We start from the raw sequence: 21408 nt of genomic DNA on the forward strand, positions 1-21408 counted from the left end.
GACTATAAAAATAACTAAAAAAACAAGGAAGTAGTAATAGTCTGGCTGCCTCTTCTTCAAGGAGGTAGCAACTATGTAAGAGAAGTGACTGTCAGAGAACAAAGTAAGTAGTGAGACAGAGCTGTTGTAGAAAAGATGCCTCTGAAGGTGCAGGAGATGGAGAGTGGGTAGTTGGCAATAAATGCAGGAAACAAAAGAATTAAGCAACAGTGAAGTATGTACAATAGGAGATTATGATCCACATGCAGGAAAAGGGTAGGGAAGAAAAAGGTGGTCAGACAACCGAAGCACATATAGATTGGTAATAGAAGTGAAAAGTATGAAACAGGACAAGAAGATTAAACGAACAGTGAATGCAGGAAGTCGTCTGTCCCCAATGGACAAAAGGCAGACAAAAGATATTAAAAGTTAATAGAATTAAAGACCATTACAGATGCATTAAATACCCTTCCTCTCTGTTTTCATTTAAGCATTTGGTGTAGTTCCCAAAGGGATGCAATCGCAAATGAGAGCGAAGAGGATATAAAAAAAATGGCATACATCGAAAGGCATTTCCCATTATGAAAATGTGTCATGAAGTTTTTAGGCCTACTTCTGCTGAGGTTGACCGCATACTCCAATTTTTTTTTTTTTACTTGATCTAATCTCTCCAAACATTAGGTGGATGCTTATGCTATAATGCATAAAGCATATTATCCTATTTATAAAATGTCACATAGTAGAATATTGCCTTCCATGAAAGAGTTTGAACAACAGGCACCCTTTTCAGTGCATGAATCCAGACTAAAATTTGGGTGTAATGTTAAAAAAAAGAAGTGGTAAATTATATGCGACTTTAAGGAGGAAGGGGAGGGCAAAGGGGTACTTAAGTGTTATAGACTTGTAAAGACTTCCAAAATGTTTTAAAGTTTCTGTTATAAAGCAAATGAGTATTTTCTTCCTTCAGCTGTAGTTGATTTTTGTAAATATTTACTTTGAGACTAGTTTTCAGGATAATATGGAGACTGGCACTGTGACAGCATTAAATTAAAAAAGCAAGCACAGAGTGTCAAAGTTGGTGCCAAAATATAATTGGTGTCAAATACACGATAGTGTTTATTATTTTAAAGAGGGAATGAAGCACTTTAGTAAGATTACTTAATAAAAATCTTACTGTAGTTACACTGTTTTGGAAAGATTTAGAATATAAATGTTACAAAATATTTAGAAGGTGCTGTTATAAGTAGATAAACAGTGCTTTTGGTCTGGTTGTGCAATTAACACTGCTGCCACTCACCCCACCAGCAAATTTCCAGCCCAGTAGGCCAGATGATGCAGCTTCATACTCCATATCTAGCCTTCATGGAGCACCATGCTACTCATCTGGCCTGCATTTCAGATATTGACTGCTGTAGTATCACTCAAGCTGACATGTAGTCCTTGCGATACTTTGGCACCCCACTCTGAATCCAGCCCATTTCAGCCCTTATAAATTAATTAATAGTTAATGATCATATTCATTAATCATAATCATAATTAATCATCAGACTTCTGAAGAAAATGTTTAGTTCCCAAGGTATTACAATTATATAGCTGAACAATTGGTAACAGCTATAAATAATTTAATTTAAATATCAGGTTGGGGAACAATGTGATTTAAAAGCTTAAATTCTCAATCTGGATATCCCATATTCTTGTCACCTTTTAGATCTAGATTGAGACAGGTAAAAGGAAATTCTAAAACTCTTATTTTAACATGAGGTCAGTCTTTTTCAAATCTCTGACCAATAACAGTTTATTATAATCAACCACTCCCATTAATAATCTTCAGTTATTCCCCTCTATTTTAAAGAATAGAGGTACTGTTCTAAACAAAGGTATATTTTTTTGTGCTGCCCAAGTTATGTATGTACTTAATTTCAGGACAGATATATCAAGCTAACACATTCCAGTTAATTTTGTGTGTCACTAAAAATGGAAATATCCATAAATCAAGTCTGGCTTTCATTTTGGCTCTAGTTTCATACCCAATTATGTCCATGAGAGGTTTATTATTTACTTTGATGGGAACAGGATCAAACCCTTGTCTAGTGATCCCCAACCAATGGTTGCAGACCATGGAACCAAATCCTGTAATGTTGCTGGCAGCCACAGCGACTGAAGTCAAAGTGTGATGAGCCTGCAGTAGATTACATACTCACTGTTGCTACCCAAGGGCCAGCAAAGGTTAGGGACTACAGATTTAAAGTCTTTTTCTGAATTCTACTTAAGTAAATTACTTCAACGCAGTACTTAAAATTTTGCTCATTCAATGTGTTCACAGGTAAATCTGAATTTAACAATATTTGATGCATGAACACTGCGCGTGCCCCCAGAGGCTGGGGGGGCACAGTGATTGCCTGGAGGCGGGGGTGGTGGGGGCATGGCAGCAGTGAGTGGGGAGCTCCCACAGGCGGCTGCGGCAAGTGCTGACTGGTGGTTGGCAACCACCCGCAGACACTGCTGGCAGTGTGGCCAGTAGTGATCAGGGACTGCCCCAGATGCCACTGGTGGTGTCAGTGGCAAGGGGGTGGGGTTGGCAAGCGGTGCACCGCCAGCAGTCAGTGGTGCTTTTTACAAGGGGTACACTGCCAAGCTCAGGGGGGGTGCACGTGTACCCCTCCTACATGTCACCAGTAATTTGATGCTTATGGTACCTTCCCTTAGATGAGTTGAAAATATTTTACAAAAATGTAGCTAGTATTGTTTTACCCAAGCAATAAGGATGTATGCCTAAACAAAATGAGAAATCTTGACCAAGTTATTTATTCTGCTAATAGGAGATATTGCCAAGTCAGACTGTCAGATAGGGGTTTTGGAGCTGTAAATTCAAACCCTAACAATTGAAAGGAAATGCTGGAGAAATAATTCAAAGCAATAGGTACAGGAATTAAATAACAACATTATCCATTAATAATAATCTTTCAGGAACACTCAAAAGAAGTATATAAACATTTTATCATAGGAAAGGGAGACTTCAGTTTACAGCTGCCAATATAACATCTTTCTTCATATTGACTTCTAAAAACTATTGATCATCCTTCAAAATGTTTAAAAAGACAGAACACTGATATTTAAATATATGTTGGTGATACAATTAATATTAAGAGTGAGCTGGAGAGTAAATTTATGTCTGTGGATTTTTGGTGGGTTGAGAAATTGCATTATTAAATGTAAGTAATTTTTACTAAATGTTTATTTATACATATGTTATTAAACACATTAAATATATATGTTGTAAAGCTGTTTATTAATGCTATATTTATAATTATATACAACTATTTAACAAAAATTATAGACATTCAACTATATCATTCCTCACCCCACCAAAATCCACAGGGACATAAATGTGTTCTCTACACAGTTAATATTAAGAGTGTGATAAGCAGCATAAGTATTCCAAAGAGCAGTTAACATTACAGGCGTGACAACAGTTCTGAATGCATAAGCTACTATAAGGCAGACAAGGTTCCTTGGGTGAATTTGATATCTTTTATTAGACCAACCTAAATGGTTGGAGAATAGTTATTAAGCAAGCTTTCGGGTTCAAAAACCCTTCGTCAGGCTAAGGAAGCTGCAGCAGTTGGTGTGTGCTCTTCCTGGATGGAAGCTACTATAACATACCTGTTCTATTTGCTTTCCCCGCTTAGCAGTTCTGATAAAATTAATTAATATCTTTGATCAAAACATCTAAAAGGGAAAAGGAAAGAAGGCAATAACGCTTTTGGGTTAATTGAAAAATTGAAAAAAAAAAAATCCAGCTAAGGAAATTCCTCTCTGAATAGCCAATAGAAGCCATAGATATATTTATAATGAAAATTATTTATTTTGTAGTTTTAAAACTGTAATATTACAAATGAAAGACCAATCATCAGTTGATATCCAATGATCAGCTTGAGTCTCTTCAAATTTTATCATCTACATGAATGCAGATCCTTTAAATACATATACAGTACATTTTTGTGATAAAGAAAAAATGATGACCAAACGCCAAACATGAGAGCAAGTTGTGCTCGTGGCATGGGGGAAGTGGTGGGCGCGGCCTGATAGCCGCGAGATTGGCGGTCCCGGCCCGTGCTGATTGGCAGGGGGCGGGCGGATGCAGCCCATTTAAAAAAGAAAGCGCGCGCCCCAAAAAGGAACAGAGGACCCGCGCCATATTGGAGAGGCCTGATCACCCTCACCGGAGGTCCTGCGTCCACGAAATCCTTTCCCCCTAGACGCCCCCATCATGACCGAGTATACCATCCGAACGTGTTTAGAGCTGTCGAGTCATCAGCGAGTTTAATCTTGAAACAGCTGTCAAGAAGTTTTTTTTTTCCTGCATGAACTGTGAGTAAAGCATTTATTTGTTACATCGCCTCCTTGGTGTTTTCTGTCGACGGAGAGAGAGAGAGACAGGAGAAGGAGGAACAAGGTCCTGTAGCCGTTTCATCCCCAGCCTGTTTGCGCACCACTTTTCTGGGTCCAACCACCCACTGTCAGGTTGGTCAATTTCCACAAGCTGCTACTTTTAAAAAGGTACTTTGTTTTCTAGTAATAGTGAAACACATGACCCATGAGCAGCACTACTTTCCACTCATTGCATCAAAAGTGGCTTCATATTGAGCAATACTACAGCAGGGTGGTCAGCTTTTAAAAATGCATCCAAGTAGTATACAAACCTTTGATCTCTCCTTTTCTCTCCTGCAAAAAAAAAAATGTTTGGGGCACTCTGAATTCATGATGAACTTAGACCAAGGTTCATCATCCTTTCTGAGAGCTTTTTACTTTCAAGTCAGAGCTTCCTGTGATCTATGCACTTTTTTTTTTTTAAACTAATCAACAAACCCCAGATTTGCAAAGGCACCTGTATTGAGGCTAGAAGCACTGCCCAGCAGAAGTGAATGGGCATCTATTCGTTGGCACAAAAATCATGTAAATAGCATAGACTTACAGACTGGTAACTATCATACTCCAAAGCTGTACAATATTCTTGGCATGTAAACATTGGGCATTTATACACATTCTCTGGGAGTGTTGGGCAGGGGAAGAGGGTGGTGCTTTAGTTAGAGCAGCTCCCATAGCCCCTCTATTTAAAGCACCCATAGCATATTACTTCGGTTCTGATTTGGCACTTGTAGACAAGGAGCAAGCGAATGGGAATGTTCATGGCATTCCTGGGTGCAGCACAAAGACAGCGTAGAAGTGTCCTTCAATGGCAACAGCAGTCATACTATGCAAGTTCTAAAAAGTTTAATAAAAAAGTTTTTTTCCAAAACTAAATGCTAACCCTACGTCCAAACCAAGAACTAAGAATCCAATTTCTATTGCATACTTAATATATTCACAGTGGTATAACTTTTGAGCAGCCAGAAAATAAGTTGTTTGTCTCTCTAAAAGACCATTTTCAACATTTAAAATATTTTTCCTTCTAAAGAAACAAACAAACAAACCTGTTAATGGCATATTACTAATTTAGTGGCTTGGCCCTAAATGCAAGTGGCCAATATAAGATTTGTATCTTTATACAAAATTCAGTTCCTAGCACCAAAAACCTGTACAAACAAGTAGTCTTCATCATGAAACAAACTATTTGCAAAACGATAGCTTCTTTCCCTGCATGAAAGTTTCACTTAGTCCTATGCCGAGGATCAGCAAGTTTTCACATTTTTGTGAACTGTTCAGCAGTGTGCAAGATATTGCACTTTGTCAAATGTATATCATCATCTTCCAAGGAAGAAAGGAAGCAGGTTTGTACTTAGGAAGCAGGAAGTGACATGGACTTCTTAAACACCCTAAATCCTTTTGCAGGCCCTGGGTATGGTGGCGGTGAAACATCACATCTTCCATCAACTGCCACTGCTTGTTCATAAGTTGGAAGTCCCGATTCATCTGTTCTTAGAGGAAGTGGATTTAAAGATACTTCTTCATGTCTTCTGAAGACAATAGATGAATGGCGTCTTCTACTCCTTACAGAGTTGGAGTATCTAAACAAAGTCAACAATATTATAATACAGTGAGAGAAGAGGCTCATGTAGCTTTTTCTCAAATAAGATTACAAGTTTTCCTTTTTACATTAAACAGGCTGGGCCAAATTTTCTTTCTATAGCACAGGCTGGGAAACAGATGTTGGGTAGAATCTGAAAAAAAACTGTTGCTACTTTACTGTGATAGCTGGACAGGTTTCTGTAATCCAATTGGTCACCAATCCTTGTCTATTTTGGATGGATAGTACGATCCACACAGTCTAGTTCCTGGTCCCAGCTAAGGTAGGCTGCACTTCCATGGCCTTGTAAAATCCCATTTTCCCTAAAATGCAGAGCTGTACATGTCTAAGTAGTATAGGGCATCAATTTTTATGGGACTTGAACAGGATTTCCTTCTTTCATCTGGAGAAGAGGTCCCTTAATGGCAAGGGACAGTTACATAATATAAAAATATTGTTTGGATGCAACTTGCAAAGAACTGTTACTATAAATAATGAAACTGATTACTGCTATGTAACATGTATGCTCTTTCCCTCCCTTTTGTATTAAACATTTCAGAGAAAGTATTAATGCCAGTTTCTTTCCTTGATTCTCACGAAAATTAAGTCTAAACTTTCTATACATATTTCAACTGACTTTCTTCAGTTGAAAAAAAATGTGTACGAGAATTTGAATTTCACAAATGAACCAAATTCAGTGCAGATTTTTTAATCTTGAAAGCTAGATTTATGGGATATTTCTGTACCCTCTGTAGTTTACATATCAGAAGTAGAAATTAAGTGATCCCTTTGTGCTGTTTATAAGAACTTAAGATATTTTTAAAGAAAGACATTAAATGAAGATCATGTATGTAATTAATTCTGACCAGCTCAAATTTAGTGGTTTGCTTATTGGCATACATGCAAAATTTGTGTGTTCTTTTAGAACCATGGTTAAAAGATATTTTAGCGCTCTGTGAAACATGGGTGATATATCTTCGTTCAAGAATAAAAAGACTGTCTATTGTGTATTTTCTGATATTCGAGATTAGGTTAACTCTACAGCCTTATACCAGGGTGGTATTTTCTAAAGCATTTAACTAAACCTATCCCTCACTGAAGTCAATAGTAAAACTGACTCCAGGGAGAATGGAGTTAGGCCAGTGCAGTCTGACCATCAAATTCAAATCCTAAAATTGTTAAAGTTTTCCTCTGGGAATAAAGAGGAATATTTTCAAATCTTTACCCTGGTGGTTGCCTTGATTTGCATCTACTTTTGCAAAAATAGTAAAGTAGTAATCCAGTTAAAACCACCAGCACTCCAGCAGCAACTAGGCCAATCAGAAGTCCAGTAACATCAATCTTCTGTAATCCCTCACCGTCTAAAATGGAAATAAAACATATTAAATTTCAGTCAACTAATCCTTTAGGATTAATAAGTTTTGTTAATAGTCACAACACAGTAAGATTAGTTATGGTAGTTCCTTTCTTTAAGTTTTAGCTTCACCCAGCAGACATCGCATCAGTCTAGTACTACTCAAAGACATTATCAAATGCAAAACCCAACATAAGAATAATGTTTGCTCTTTCAACAGGTTATTTATATGTATATTATTTAGATGTCCTCCTTCCTATTTTTTTCCCAAATGTTGTTTCACACACTTTTTTGTCTTTGATTAGATGATTAGAAATTCAAGGGAGGATGCTGACTTTCATTTTGTTTGTACACCACATGGCATGCTGGGCCCCAGGATCCCATTTTTAAACACAAAATAAAAATAGAAACAGGCAGGAAAACTGCAGTTGAAGAGTTTACATGCTGTACAATAATGCAAAAACTGGAGTGTCACAAACATGCATAATAATCCGTGTTCTAAGGGTCAACCAAGAACAGGTCTCAAATGTGCTAAATTTTGTATTTAGTTGGGAGCCAAATAATGCATTAGTGAGTGTCAGCTGATGCTGTATTTACTTACATACCACATACCCCAAAATACACTTTGTTCTGGGACAGAATGAAGAAAAAGAGATTTTTTAAGAACCTTACTGGCCAAAGCACAGGCTCACCACAGCTAAATGTTGGTCACTCAGTGTCACTCACCCTTATATGGCAGCTCCACAGCTAGGAGTGTTTAACCTTCTCACAGCTGTTGCTGAATTGGCAGCAGCTTTTGGCTGCTGAGCCAGAGGATAAGTGACACTGAGGAGTAGACTCTGCCCCTCTTGCAGATGGCTGACCATGAGCCTAGCACAGACCCAAGCTCTGACAGCCATTCTAGCAGTCCCATGCCTATATTCTAGCACTGAAGTCTTTTTTTTTTTTTTTTTTTGAGGAAGACATGCAACCCGGTTTTAGAGAATAATTTTTTGGGTGGGGGAAGAGTGCATGATGTAGTGAGTAAGGGCTTTATTTTATACATATTTTGAAGACTTTGGCCTTTTAACTGTCTGAACCTCACCCAAGTATATTAGACCTGCAGTAGACCTATTTTGTAATTTATAAGATATATAAGAAAAATAAGCCAGGAATAAGCCTTGCTATAAATGCTGACAGCTGCTTAAAGCATGCTTAAAGATCAAGTGACTGGACATAATGACCAGAATATCTAAAAAGGGGTTACAGTAGAAAAAACACATTAATTGCAACAAAAAAAGGAAAATTATGTAGATGATCACTTACTGATTTTTGTACTGGGATCCTTTTTTGAATATTCTTTCCAGAACTCCATCTATAAAAGTAAGTATTTTTGAAAGATATACGTTATATGCAATATCTTAACTGTTAAGAAATTAACAACATTAAAACAAGACACTAAGGCCAAAAATCATGATACAAATAGGAACAACTCCCACTAGACTCAATAGGATTTTACCTGTAAACCCCCTGAAGTTTCAGTTAATAAAACCATCATACTGGAGTAAGCTCAGATCCCAGAGGCAAATGCCACCCATTAAAACATAGCAAAAAGACAAATGAAGGACACATCCAACTGTGAAATACTACACTTAAAGGACATTTTTTTCCAGATCCCAGTTAGTAGATAATTTACATCCCATACTAAGAAATAAATGGTGCTTATAATCATTTATCCTAATTAACCTACAAAGTTTTTCGTCTCAATAACCCCCTGCAGTAGTGACTTCCACAAGTTAAACTATAGGATGCACATAAGAAAATAACCTTATACAGTGCATTCCTTCCTTTAGTTATACATTAAGTAAGTCCGGAGTGTTATTAACCAAACATCCAGATTAAAACAGTCATGTCAAATTCTTAAGAAAATTCCAGGTAATGTAAACTCCTGTGGCAACACCAGGATGGAGAAGTGAGAGAGGTGAGTGCCCTGCATGAGGGGTGAGCACCAGAGGCAGCTCAAATTGCAGTACCTACAGTCCTCCAAATGACTGAATCTGACCCCTCAACTGAGAGATTAAGGCAGAACAGGGGAAGAGTTAGAAGGCTTCTTGCATTTTTTCTCCCCCATGCCCTAGGTTTATTTTATTCATGAAAGCATTATCTTGCACATAAAACTCACCATTCATGAACCTGCAACATAATCACTACCCTCTTCAAGGTATTTTTTTCATGTCATGGCAATCAACAATTAAAACATGGGGATAGTTGGCAGTTTAAAATGCACATAAAAGTAATATGCATTTGACTGTATTTCTTCCCTCTTAGATCATTCTGAAGATATTCTGTGGCTCTGTTTGTAAGTATTTGCAGAATTGGACTCTCTGATAGTAAATTTCATGTGGCATATACCATGTATCCAAAGGTCTTTACTGCAAAGCTAGCACAAGAGAGCCCAATTAGGGCCTATGGATTTACTGTAATATAAATAATCCTGACAACCACCTTTTCTGAATTTCTTGTGAATGGCTGCAACAGTTTTAAACAAAACTGTCATCTACTGATAGCCACCCAATATATTAAACAAAACAGAAACAATTACCGTTTTATCAGGATCTACAAAAAATTCTCTTGCTTCCTCATAATTGCACAGTTCTTCAAAGCATTCTCTTTCTATATCACCAGGGGTAAATACTTCAAAATCAAATCTGTTACTTAGAAGATGTCGTTTCAGGAACAAATTGGCTTCTTTTTCTGATGCGAATACTAGTTAAATAAAAAAAAAAAAAATCATCAAGTTAATTTAGAACAGTTAAATTGCAGAGACTCATTCTAATATTTTTAAAGAACTCTAGAATTCATAGGCCCCTAGCAGACTTTACCCTTATTGCATAATTAACCTGTTAATCACATGACACATTGTAACATACCATATATTCAAGCAATTTTTGGCACCATAAAAAATGGCAAAACTAGTCACAAGATGTTCAATTAAATGCAGAACATCCCTGTGGCTTATTTGTATGGCTCTTCATTTTGAACATGTGGCATGTTCAGCTTTGCTCTACAGTCCTGCGTGTGGGGCTGCAGAGCCAGGCAGTTAAAAGTGCCAATGGGCTTCCCCTATGCTGGCACATTTCCTGCTTTGCTCTGCTGGCACAGAGGGAGCCCTTTTATCAGGATTGGGTAGGGGGCATCCTCCAGGTTTAGGATACAGCTGCCCAATACCCCACTGGGATTGGGTAGAGGGTCCTGGTTTGGGACTCGGGGCTGCTCCCACTGGATGTCAATTATCCGTGGGGTGGCTATGTCCCAGATCCCAGGACTGTCCCATGATCAATCCCAACCATCAACTGATTGTGGGGATTGGGTGTGGGGCAGCTCTGGGGACCCCATCTGCTGGCAGCTGTGTGATTGGAATTAAAGGAATTTTACATCCATCCCAAAAAAAATAATGCATCCTGCCATGCACATCTCACGTGGCAATTTGCATGATTTTTGGGATTCAGCACAAAATTCCTCAGATCCCAATGGCACAATTACACTAACATCTGCTATGGACCCTGGTAACATCCTAAAAGAATTTAACTCCATTCTTGACTCTCTCATTTCACTCAACAGGAGGCTTTAAAGCCTCCTCCTGCAGTAGTTTTGTTGCTACCAGAAGCATTCTCCTTCTGCCTATACAAGTAATAAAAAAAAAAAAGCAATATAAATATTTTCTGCCCCTTACAGGTATATTTTAGATCTTTCCATAGCAACTTAGCCCAAGCACCAAATTCTGCAAGCTGTCTGCGATGCATGTCACTACAGGTGTGGTATTAGTATTCTTAAGATAGCTGAAAGCCTTCTTCTGCATCCCAAAGACCCTGTAACCTTTTGTCACATGCAACAGATACCCAAGCAGATCCGGACTGACTTAGATCCATCACCTACACTTTGCAAAACCGTGTTCTCTGTACTAATAGTTGTGTTCTCTAGTACTTTTTTAGTAATTTACTCTTCATGTATTCTGGTATTACTGTTTCAGTCTTTGTTTTAGAACGGAGTTTCTATCAGCACACTATACAGTTCCCATTTATTCTACTTTGGGTAAAGCTTCAATTTACCCTTGGATATTGTTCCTAAACCATCATAACTATGGCAGGAAAAGAATAGTGAGGCAGGGACAGACCTAGGAGGGCTGCAGTGGTGCAGTTGCACTTCCTTTTGATTCCTTCTCTACCCCAACTTTAAAACCAACTGCTTGCCAGGGGAGCGAGGGGAGGGGAAGAGTGGCACTTCTATTCAGGCAGCACTGAGGGTGTCAGTCAACTCTGTGGCTCAATATAATCTACCCAATTCCTGCTAATGTCTCTTCATTCCACAGGTGTTTAAGACCCTCTCTCCTTTTTAAATGGTCTTAATGTTCCACTACTTAGGTTAACCATTCTGCAATGTTGTTGCTTGTTAGCCATTTCTGGTAATGTATCTCCTCTGTTTCACAGCCCTGCAGACTGTTTTAGCTCTAGCTAAAAACCTTAACTCGGGTGTAGAAATGATTGACAATGAAGTATTAGAGGCACTGTCAAGACATTCAAGAAGACTAAATTTTGTTTTACAAATCTGAATAAGGGATGAGCATTTAACAATAATGATTACAGGACTAAAAATGATATCTTTTTACTATTTTGATAATTTTTGCATAGTTTTTCTGTTTTTTAAACCCAATATATAATCTGGTTAATTACTGAACGTTTCAATGACGTTATATTTGATTTGCTTTGATCTTAAACTGAATAATATAGAAGTAGGCTCCTAATATATTACTCAGTTGAGCTTCTAGTTTCTCCTTAACTGGAGACAACTGTGTGTCATTTTATATTCAATCTGCACTCCTCTTTTTGTAATCCTAGATCCACTCAGGGAAAGAGGGCAGCATATTATTTTTCAGATGTTTCAAATTAGTTTAAAGGGGTTGATGCTGATGTAGTCTTTGAGATTTCTTTAGATTCCGATTATCTACTCCCCCTTTCTTTTAAACCTTTTTGCTATTTTGAGAAACTGGAAAGAGGCCTCACAAAGCAAACTTACTCACTCCTCTTGTGTGCTGAAATTCCAGAACAGTTAGTGAAATTATAGCAGATGTAAAATAACTGGAATGTATTTTCTAACCAGGCATCTCCTGGGCTCAAGTTTTAGCCTGCCTTTCCCATCACTTTTTACAGAGAAAACATTTTTATTTGACAGGCTAGCTAGTCTGACTTGGCTTTCTGTGGTACAACTGACATTTTAAATCTAATTTCAACTCTGTGTTTTATGATACTATTTTGCTAAACAAGATTAGAAAATTAATAAAATTAACTCTTCAGTGTGTAAAAGTAATATACATGTTTAGATAAAAGCAGCAATAGCATTGTTACAAACCAAATCCACTTTCTAAAAATAGAGGAGACTCAGAATAAAGTTATTCATGCACAAATTAGCTCTTGTTAGATAGCTTGTTTGTATAGATTATCACATCACTCAGGAATTTTTCCCCTAGTCCTTACTGTTGAATTTTGCCATGCAATCTCAAAATGTTTTGGTTGCTGAAAATTCCAAGGGGATTACAGTATAATTCATGTATTAATTACAGTTTGCCTTTAATACCATACCTGAACACTTTGGAGGGATGGCAGATATATTATCTTAAGTAATTTTAAGAAATTCAGTTTATCAACTCTGAAAATATTCAGTCACTTAGATTTTCAACATAGAAGGAACTTTATCCACAACAAAATAAAAGGGGAAAACCACATAAGGATACGAGCAATGCTGAAACAGTTTCTCCTATTCGTTCAGTCAAACTGTATCTATACCAAACTGTATAAGCATATCTCCAGTATTTTCTGAAACTGGGAAAAAAAAGGCTTTGCCCAAATTCTTTGGCAGTTTGTTCCACTTACCAAACAGAAATATTATTACTTTGTATTTCAGAATAGAAATGTTTAACTGAAACAAGATTGTTAATACGTTTTATCCAGTGACCACCTAACATAAGCTATAAACAAAATCCTTTGAATAGGGCTGAAACCCAATATCCCCCGTTTTCAGACAAGTACCTGGGGTACACCAAGCTAGCGTCTTTCACCCTCTCTCTCTGACCTAATTAATCTTTAATTCTATTCTGTTGGAGTAAGAGCAGTTCTACCCAAGAACAGCCTTTAGCCTGGCAGTTAAGACACTCTCTGGGAGATAAGAAATGTGGATCTGAATTCTTTCAGCCAGGGGTAGGACTTAAACCCAGGTCTCTTACATCACAGGCAAGTGCTCTAACCACTATTAGATCAAGGGAGGCTACCATAACCACATCCTCCTGCCCTTCTCTCCCCAATTTTCCTACATACTTAAAGAAATGGACTGGGTCAGATCCAAGGGGTGTATGGTGGTATTGGCAATTCACCATCAAGAGTTCCAGTCTCGGCTGTTGGATGCACATGCATTGCCACCCCTCCCTCCCCACACCTCTTTGATCATCCTGGATCTGCTACTAGACAAGAGTGATCCATGCTTAAAAGAAGAAAGGCTTCTGCCCCTCCCTGCAGGAGAAGGATCTGGGCTGTGAATGCCAAGCAAACACCTCCTGGTAATGGCAAGTAAGACACTTAACCCTAAAGAAGGTGGCATTTAGCACACAACTCTCTACTCAGCACTTCCTTACGGGCTAGCTAAGGCAGTTCCATGTCCAGAATGCTGTTTTCTCTGGACCCCATTCTAATTTCTCCTCATGTATTAGAAAGGAAGCAAGGCACCCAGCTCATTGCTCTGGATTCTATGTGGGGACTTAAGCCCATTTTAGGATCTCTCTGTGTCTCAGTTCTTGTCCCCCTACCAACTGATAAACAGTGAAATTAATTTATAGGAGCAGAGAAAATTAAGACTGAAGTGCTTTCATGGTGCCCATTATAGTAATATTGAAATATAAGAGATAAACAAACATATTTTCTGAATGCCAAGTAGAGGAAAACACTTTCAAATGTGAACCACTGCAGTGCTTCCTTAACAGAGCTACAGGTGTTGTTTCAAATGGACATAACTAAGAACATTTTATGTTGACATTAACAACTATCAACAGCAAGCAGCCAAAGGCCTACAAGAAGTATCAGTTATCTTACTTATCTCAATCTACTGATATGTTATTTTCCAAGGACAACTCAGATATCAACATTAACAGTATCTGACTATTAACTCTTTTAGCAAAACCATCCAGTCTAAAATTATGGGACAATGATACTGTAATTTAAACCAATGATTTAAACCCTATTTTTTTAAACATTAACCATCATAAAAATGCACTACACAATTTTAAATTTTAAGCCAGAGATAGTTAAAACAGTTCTCTTTTAGAAAACAAATAAATGTTAGAAAAAAATACCTTCTTTCCCTTTATGATTCACATTCTTTAATCTTCTTGCACAATGAGGAAATGCAAACATTATTGGCAGCTGACACAGCAGTACGAAACACATAAGCATAGTTGGGTATCTGTTAGATGGAAAGAGTTAATAATAGTTAGAAACTCTGAAGTGTTAGTGGTATAGTTTAAATTATTCCATAATGCAGTTATCTGACAAGTCCCCACAAGCAACTTGGATTAGCTTTTCCCTACAAGTAGAACTCCTATCCAAACTGGTTCTACATGTATTTAATTTTGATTGCATAATGATTCCTACACGAGCAGTCATTAGGATTTGAACTTGGGGCATTTAATACAGAAACACAATCTGCTCATCTTCCAGGAGTAACTCCATTAACTGGCAGACGCGGGAGGCAATTAGTAATGCTGGATGCTGTCCTGTTTGCCAGTTTGTGGCAAGCACACGCAAAAATTTCTAACAAGGCTCTCACTACCAGACAGACTGAAGCCTTGTGCAAGTCTTACTGATTGCTTTGATCTATACAAACAGGAAGTACCTTGTCCAGTGATGAAAGTCACTACTTGGGCAGGAGACAGCTGCTGTTTACCAACATGCACAGTTGCATTCATCTGTATTCAGACACTCAACTGTATTCTGTTTAGGGCACAATTGTAATGCTCTAGCCCAATGCAATTACAATCTAAATAATTCTAGGATAAAGGCAGGGCAGCACCTTGGAGATTAACTCACTAAGAAAGAGTGACCTGACAGCTTTTGTCCATGACAGCCTGCTTTGTCAGATGTATGATGATGCATGCAGTTGACTAGGTGAGTTTTTGCCTTTCTGAACAAGTTAAATGCTAAGGTGTGACCCTGTACTGCCTCCTGCCTGACTTTAGTGGTGCACTTCATGGACTCCCAACACCTGTCCTTTCTGCAAGCAGAGGAAGACCCTGGTGCAAGCCTACCTGGAGTGCACCAGGCTACAGCCCCTTCATTGCATCCATCAGAACCTCCTGTTGAGGTTCTGGCTCCACTACTCCCCACACTGTTTTGTTTACACACTCCCTATCTGCAGCCCCACCAAGACCCAGGACTTCTTGGTCAACCTCCTTCTGGCCCTGTTTAAGCTCACTGTCTATCTGACCAGAAAGGAGGCTCTGGCTAGAAGGGGATTGTGGGGCCACTTTTCTGTCCCTTGTCCATTCACGTCACTGGGCAAAGTTTCACGGGGCAGTGTTCACTGGCTCCTTGGACTTGTTCAAAGGCCTGTGGGCACTATCCGTGTGCTTTGCTTAGTGTCTCCCCTTGGTGCTCTCATTATGAACCTATGATCCTCACTCCTTCCTCTGTTTTTCTTTTATTCATCCCAAGAAATTTCATAGACATTACAGCTGGAAGGAACCTCGTAAGATCATCAGGTCCAGCCCCCTGCCCAAGGGGCAGGAAGTCAGCTAGGGTCAAAGGATCCCATAAAGATAAGTATCCAAATGTTTCTTAAGAGTGTCCAGAGTAGGTGCCTGCACCACCTCTGGGGCGAGTCTGTTCCAGGCCTTGTGGGCTCAGACAGTAAAGAAGTTCTTCCTTAAGTCCAGCCTAAAACGGTCTTGCAGGAATTTGTGACTGTAGGACCTTGTCATCCCCTGGAGTGCTCTGGTGAACAGGTGTTCCCTCAGATCCTGATGCACACCCCTTATGTACTTATGGGCCGCCACCACATCACCCCTAAGCCTGTGCTTCTCCAGGCTGAAAAGTCCCATAGCTCGCAGTCTCTCTTCATAAGGCTTGTTCTCTTACCCTCTTATCAATCAATTGTTATATCCCCCAGTGGCCTTCTTCTTAAGGAAGGCTTATAGTTTTACCTGGTGGGCCTAGGCCCACACTTCCCCAGTGGCGTAACAAATAAGCCTGCCTGACTTCAATACCATGCTTCACAGCCTCCCCCAACACCTACCCTTTCTAGGAGCACAGGGAGACCCTAGTGCATGCCTACCTGAAGCGCACCATACTGCAGCCCCTTCACAACCTCATTCAGAACCTCTTGCTGAGTTTCTGGCTGCAAGGGAGGCTTGTAGTTTGCCTTGGGCTTAGGCCCAAGTTCCCTGGCACATCAAACAGGCCTGTCTGACTTAAGGCTAACACACCTAACTCCCTTAAACTAGGATGCGAGACACCACTTCAGATTCTCTGCTTAGAAACTTTCTGAGATGCCCTTGGGAAACAGATGTGATGCTGATTAAATGGCAGGGTCCAGTTTCTGGGAAGCTAACTTTAAGATCTCAAACACAGAACATAGAAAAAATAAATACATCTGCTGCCCTGGGAGAGGCTAGAATGCATCTCTCTGGCCCAAAGTCTGGGCCCGATTCCTTGAGGGGAGCCCGAAGATACCACTGCCACCGACCCCTGCCCAGAGTCCCAGGCGTGCTCGTGTAAGAGCCCTGCAAAGAAGGGCAGCAGCCGGGCAAGTCCTTCAGTGCCGCAGCACTGCTCCCCCGGCCGGAGCTGGACAACAGGGAGGCAGCTGCAGCCCACGAGCCAGCGTTCCCCACCCCCCCGCCCGAGGACTCACTCACCAGCTCCTGCAAGGCTGCTGCTCAGAGACACCACCCGGCCAGGGAGCAGACTCGACTGGTCCTACTCCCGCTTCCTCCTCCGCTTTGTTTCCTGCAGAGGGAGCGGCCGGGATCACATGCTCCGCGCTGACACACCTGGGGCTGCCCAGAGCCCTCCCAGCCCGCAGCGCCTCCGACGAGCCCCTAGGGCGAGCCGCCGGGCTGTCATCAGTCCTGTTGGGAGGAGCTGAGGGAGCCCCTTTCCGTCCCCTCCCTCACGGAGCGAAGCCCCTTCCGTCTCCTTTCGCTCGGGGATGCTGCGTCTGCTGGGAGCTCAGATCTCCTCCTCTCACCCCATCCCGGTAGCTGGGAGCCGTGGAAAACACTGGGAGGAGAAAACAGGCGGACGCCTTCTGGGCGGGGTTGAAAAGGGACAGGACAGAGCCGAGGGAGAGGGAACTTCTCCGGTTCTCCATCTCCATCACCTGGAAATGTACTGGGTCTGGGCTGGGTGGTTGTTGTGTTGAACTTCCGAGAAAGGAGAGAACTGCTCATTCTAGAGCCGTCTAGTTTAAAACCTGGGTAGACCAAGCCCTGGCTGAGATAAGGTAGCTGGGGATGGGTTGGACTAGATGAGTTCCTGAGGTCCCTTCCAACCCTCATTTTTCTATGATTTCTAAGTCAGTGCTTGATCTGGCCATACTTTTTAAATTCCTTTCTGGCTGTATCTGCCTTTCACAAACTGCAAAACAAACAAAAAAGTTTCCAGTTCATTAAGTAGGGTAGGGAATGATTTGCTCAGCAGAATGTGCAGCTGTAGTGTGGCTGATGTATTTGTAACAGGCTGTCCTCGGACTTGCAACACAATTGGTTCCTGAAAACCACTCTTTAAGTCGAAATGTTGTAACTAGGAACCAATTTTCTCATAAGAAACAATATTATAAATGGGGGATTGGTTCCTGAAAAAAGGCCCCATATCCTATTTTCACCAAAAATACCCCAGAATGTTGTACTCAATCAATTCTGGATGAGTAATATAGCTACATTAATGTATTTCTATTGTAAATAGCAATCATATTGATTTGGAAGGACTTCTTTGAGGTGACTTAACTGGACTTTTTGAAAGGCTCTTGGCTGGACTTTTTGAAGGGTTCTGGGCTGGAGTATTCTCAGGAGTCTTGGCTGCAGGTTTTTCTGGAGTCTTGTCTGCTTTCTTAAAGAAAGTATCCAAGGAAGCTTGGACAGATGTTCTCTGGGGAGATGAGCGATGCAGCAAACTTGTTCACTGGCGTGGCATCGTATCAGATCAAGCGTTGTAAAGTCGAAACTAACGTCATAAAGTTGAACTAGGTTGTCAATTTATAAACACTGCAAATACAAAACGTTGTAACTCGAAATGTTGTAAGTTGAGGATTGCCTGTATTCTAACTTTTAGTGCCTGATTTTGTAACTCATACGTTCTTTTAATGTTATGGTTTTTGGTATGTAATTGTTAATGCAGTGTACTAAGTGCTCTTGTTAGGCAACTGCATTTGTAGGTGTCTAAATATCTCTGTAAATTTGCCCCAGATTCCTTGCCTAAAATTGCTTGCACCCTAAATAAATAGGTTATGTACACAGTGCTGTTTTCTGGGAGAGCAGTCAAAAGACCATTTTCTAACAACCACATTCATATGTACACCCATCTACTAAAAGCTGTAGGAATATAGATATAATCATCAAGTATGCTCAGAGTCTGAATGTACATAGGCCAAATAATTTACCATTTGCTAAAATAGGTCTAAAATGCTTCCTGTAGATGTATTTTCTTCTATAAAGAATTTATTGTACACAACTCCCCAAAACCAAAAAAGTCAAATTGATTTTATATAACGTAAAATAAATGAAAAACCAGAAATTACGACATATGTCACCAAACCCTATTTTTTCTTTGAAAATATGCCTCTTTAGAGTTAATTTAGAGAATTCTTCCAGCCAAAAAGTGTACCTATTCATCACTTTAATAAAGATATATTCTATTAATTTAGAAAACCAGAGTAGAAAATTATTTTCCCTCCCACAAACTTAATGAAGAAATAAAGAAATTAATTTTCCACTGGTGTTAGAGGGGTAATCCACTCCTTCACATATTAAGGGCTCTTTTGGCTGGAATCTTCTCAGGAGTCTTGGCTGCAGATTTTTCTGGAATCTTGTCTGCTTTCTTAAAGAAAGCGTCCTAGGAAGTTTGTTTGGTAGCATGGCGTTGCATCAGATCAAGTGTAAAGTCCAAACTTGACTTCAGAAAGTTGAGACAGTGTGTCAGTTTATAAACGTTGTAAGTGAAATGTTGTAACTCAAAACATTGGGACTGCCTGTATTCTGTATTTATTTACTAAATCCTGTGGTAGCAATTTGTGCATAAGTGGAAGTGGGGATGGACTGAAGCAAATGAATAATACTATAGGAAATTACAGGCAGTCCTTGACTTACAATGTTTCGAATTACAATATTTCACACTTACAGGGTTTATAAATTGACACCCTGTTTCAACTTTATGACATCAGTTTTGACTTTACAGTGCTTGATCCCATGTGATATCACACCAGTGAACAAGTTCGCTGTGACACTCATCTCCCTGGAGAACATCTGTCCAAACTTCCATGGATACTTTTTTTAAGAAAGCAGACAAGACTCCAGAAAAACCTGCAGCCAAGACTCCTGAGAAGACTCCAGTCAAGAGCCCTTCAAAAAGTCCAGCAAAGTCACCTCAAAGAAGTCCTTCCAAATCAATATGATTGCTATTTATAATAGAAATACATTAATGTAGCTATATTACTCATCTACAATTGATCAAATACAACATTCTGGGGTATTTTTGGTGAAAATAGGGTATGGGGCCTTGGTTCAGGAACCAATCCCCCATTTATAACATTGTTTCTGATGAGAAAATTGGTTCCAAGTTGCAAAGTTTCGACTTAAGATGTAGTTTTCAGGAAGCAATTGTGTCGTACGTCCGAGGACTGCCTGTATCTAGTAGCAGGCAAGGAAGACCATGAGCCATGTTGCAATGAAGACTGTTATTTCTTGTCCTGTACTCTACAGCCAAAGAGAATCAAAGATATTTCTGCTTCTGCAAGATGAGAATTGTTTAAAGGAATTATAACTCTGGTTAAACATTTTATATTATGGCATTCCCATTTTTACAGTGGAAAGATACTTTGTGATTACTTTATCTACTTTTCTGAAGTTCTGCAGTCTCTGAGACTAATCATTTCTGTTGCTCTTTGCTGGACTCTTGGGCAGCAGAAATTAGCCCATATCTTTCTTGAAGTGTGGGGCCCAAGAGAGTACTCCAGGTGAAGTCTCGCTAGTGCTGAATAGAGCGAAAGAATCACTTTGCTTGACTTGCAGGTGAGAGCTCTGTTAATGCAACTTTGTATGTGCTTGGCTTCTTTTTTTTTTTCCAAAAAGAGCATACTATTGTTTCATACCCAGTTTATACTTCACCAGGACCCCACCTTCTTTTCTGCAGAACTGAAATCCAATCTGTATTTGTGCATGTGATTCTTCTGTCTCAAGTGCAGGGCTATACTTGTCATTACTGAATTTAATTTGATTAATTTTGAACCATTTTCCAGTTTACTGAGGTCATTCTGAATCCCAATCCTATGCTTCAGAGTGTCTGCAACTCTACCCAGTTTGGTGTCATTTACAAATTTGCTGCATACAAATTCACACTCAATCCCATCCTTCAAATCATTCATGAAGATGTTAAATGGTACCGGACCCAGGACAGACCTCTGGGGAATGTGAATTGATACCTCCCATTTAGACATCAAGCCGCTGATAACCATTCTTTGAGCACCGTGATCCAGCTAATTATGTATCCACCTTATGGGATTTTGATCTAGACTACATTTGCTTTGCTTACTAATAGGAATGTCATGGCTGATGGTGTCAAAAGTCTGTTAAGGTTGAGGTATATCACATTCGCTGCTTTCTTCCCATCCACAAGTACTGTCACCTTGTTATAAAGGCAATCAGGTTGGTCAAGTATGCCCTGCTCTTTGTGCATCCATTTTGGTTCTTCCTAATCACCTTGCTGTCCTGTAGGTGCTTAGAAATAATTTCTTTGATGACCTTTTTCCTAATCTTTCCAGATATCTAGGTTAGTTT

General features: G+C 39.7%; 1 protein-coding gene across 1 annotated transcript; it reads right to left on the bottom strand.

The window, feature by feature from the left end:
• Positions 1-3820: 3820 nt before the first annotated feature.
• Positions 3821-17631, bottom strand: PRRG4 (proline rich and Gla domain 4). The gene is made up of 6 exons (XM_019477187.2): positions 17275-17631; positions 14716-14825; positions 9922-10085; positions 8646-8694; positions 7212-7347; positions 3821-5987 (listed from the first exon to the last, which is right to left on the bottom strand). Exons 2-6 carry the CDS (start codon positions 14813-14815, stop codon positions 5759-5761), a joined length of 678 nt encoding a protein of 225 aa, XP_019332732.1. The 5' UTR covers positions 14816-14825; positions 17275-17631; the 3' UTR covers positions 3821-5758.
• Positions 17632-21408: the final 3777 nt, after the last annotated feature.

The sequence above is a fragment of the Alligator mississippiensis genome, chromosome 2 (genome assembly GCF_030867095.1).
Source record: "Alligator mississippiensis isolate rAllMis1 chromosome 2, rAllMis1, whole genome shotgun sequence".
Taxonomy (NCBI): Eukaryota; Metazoa; Chordata; order Crocodylia; family Alligatoridae; genus Alligator; species Alligator mississippiensis.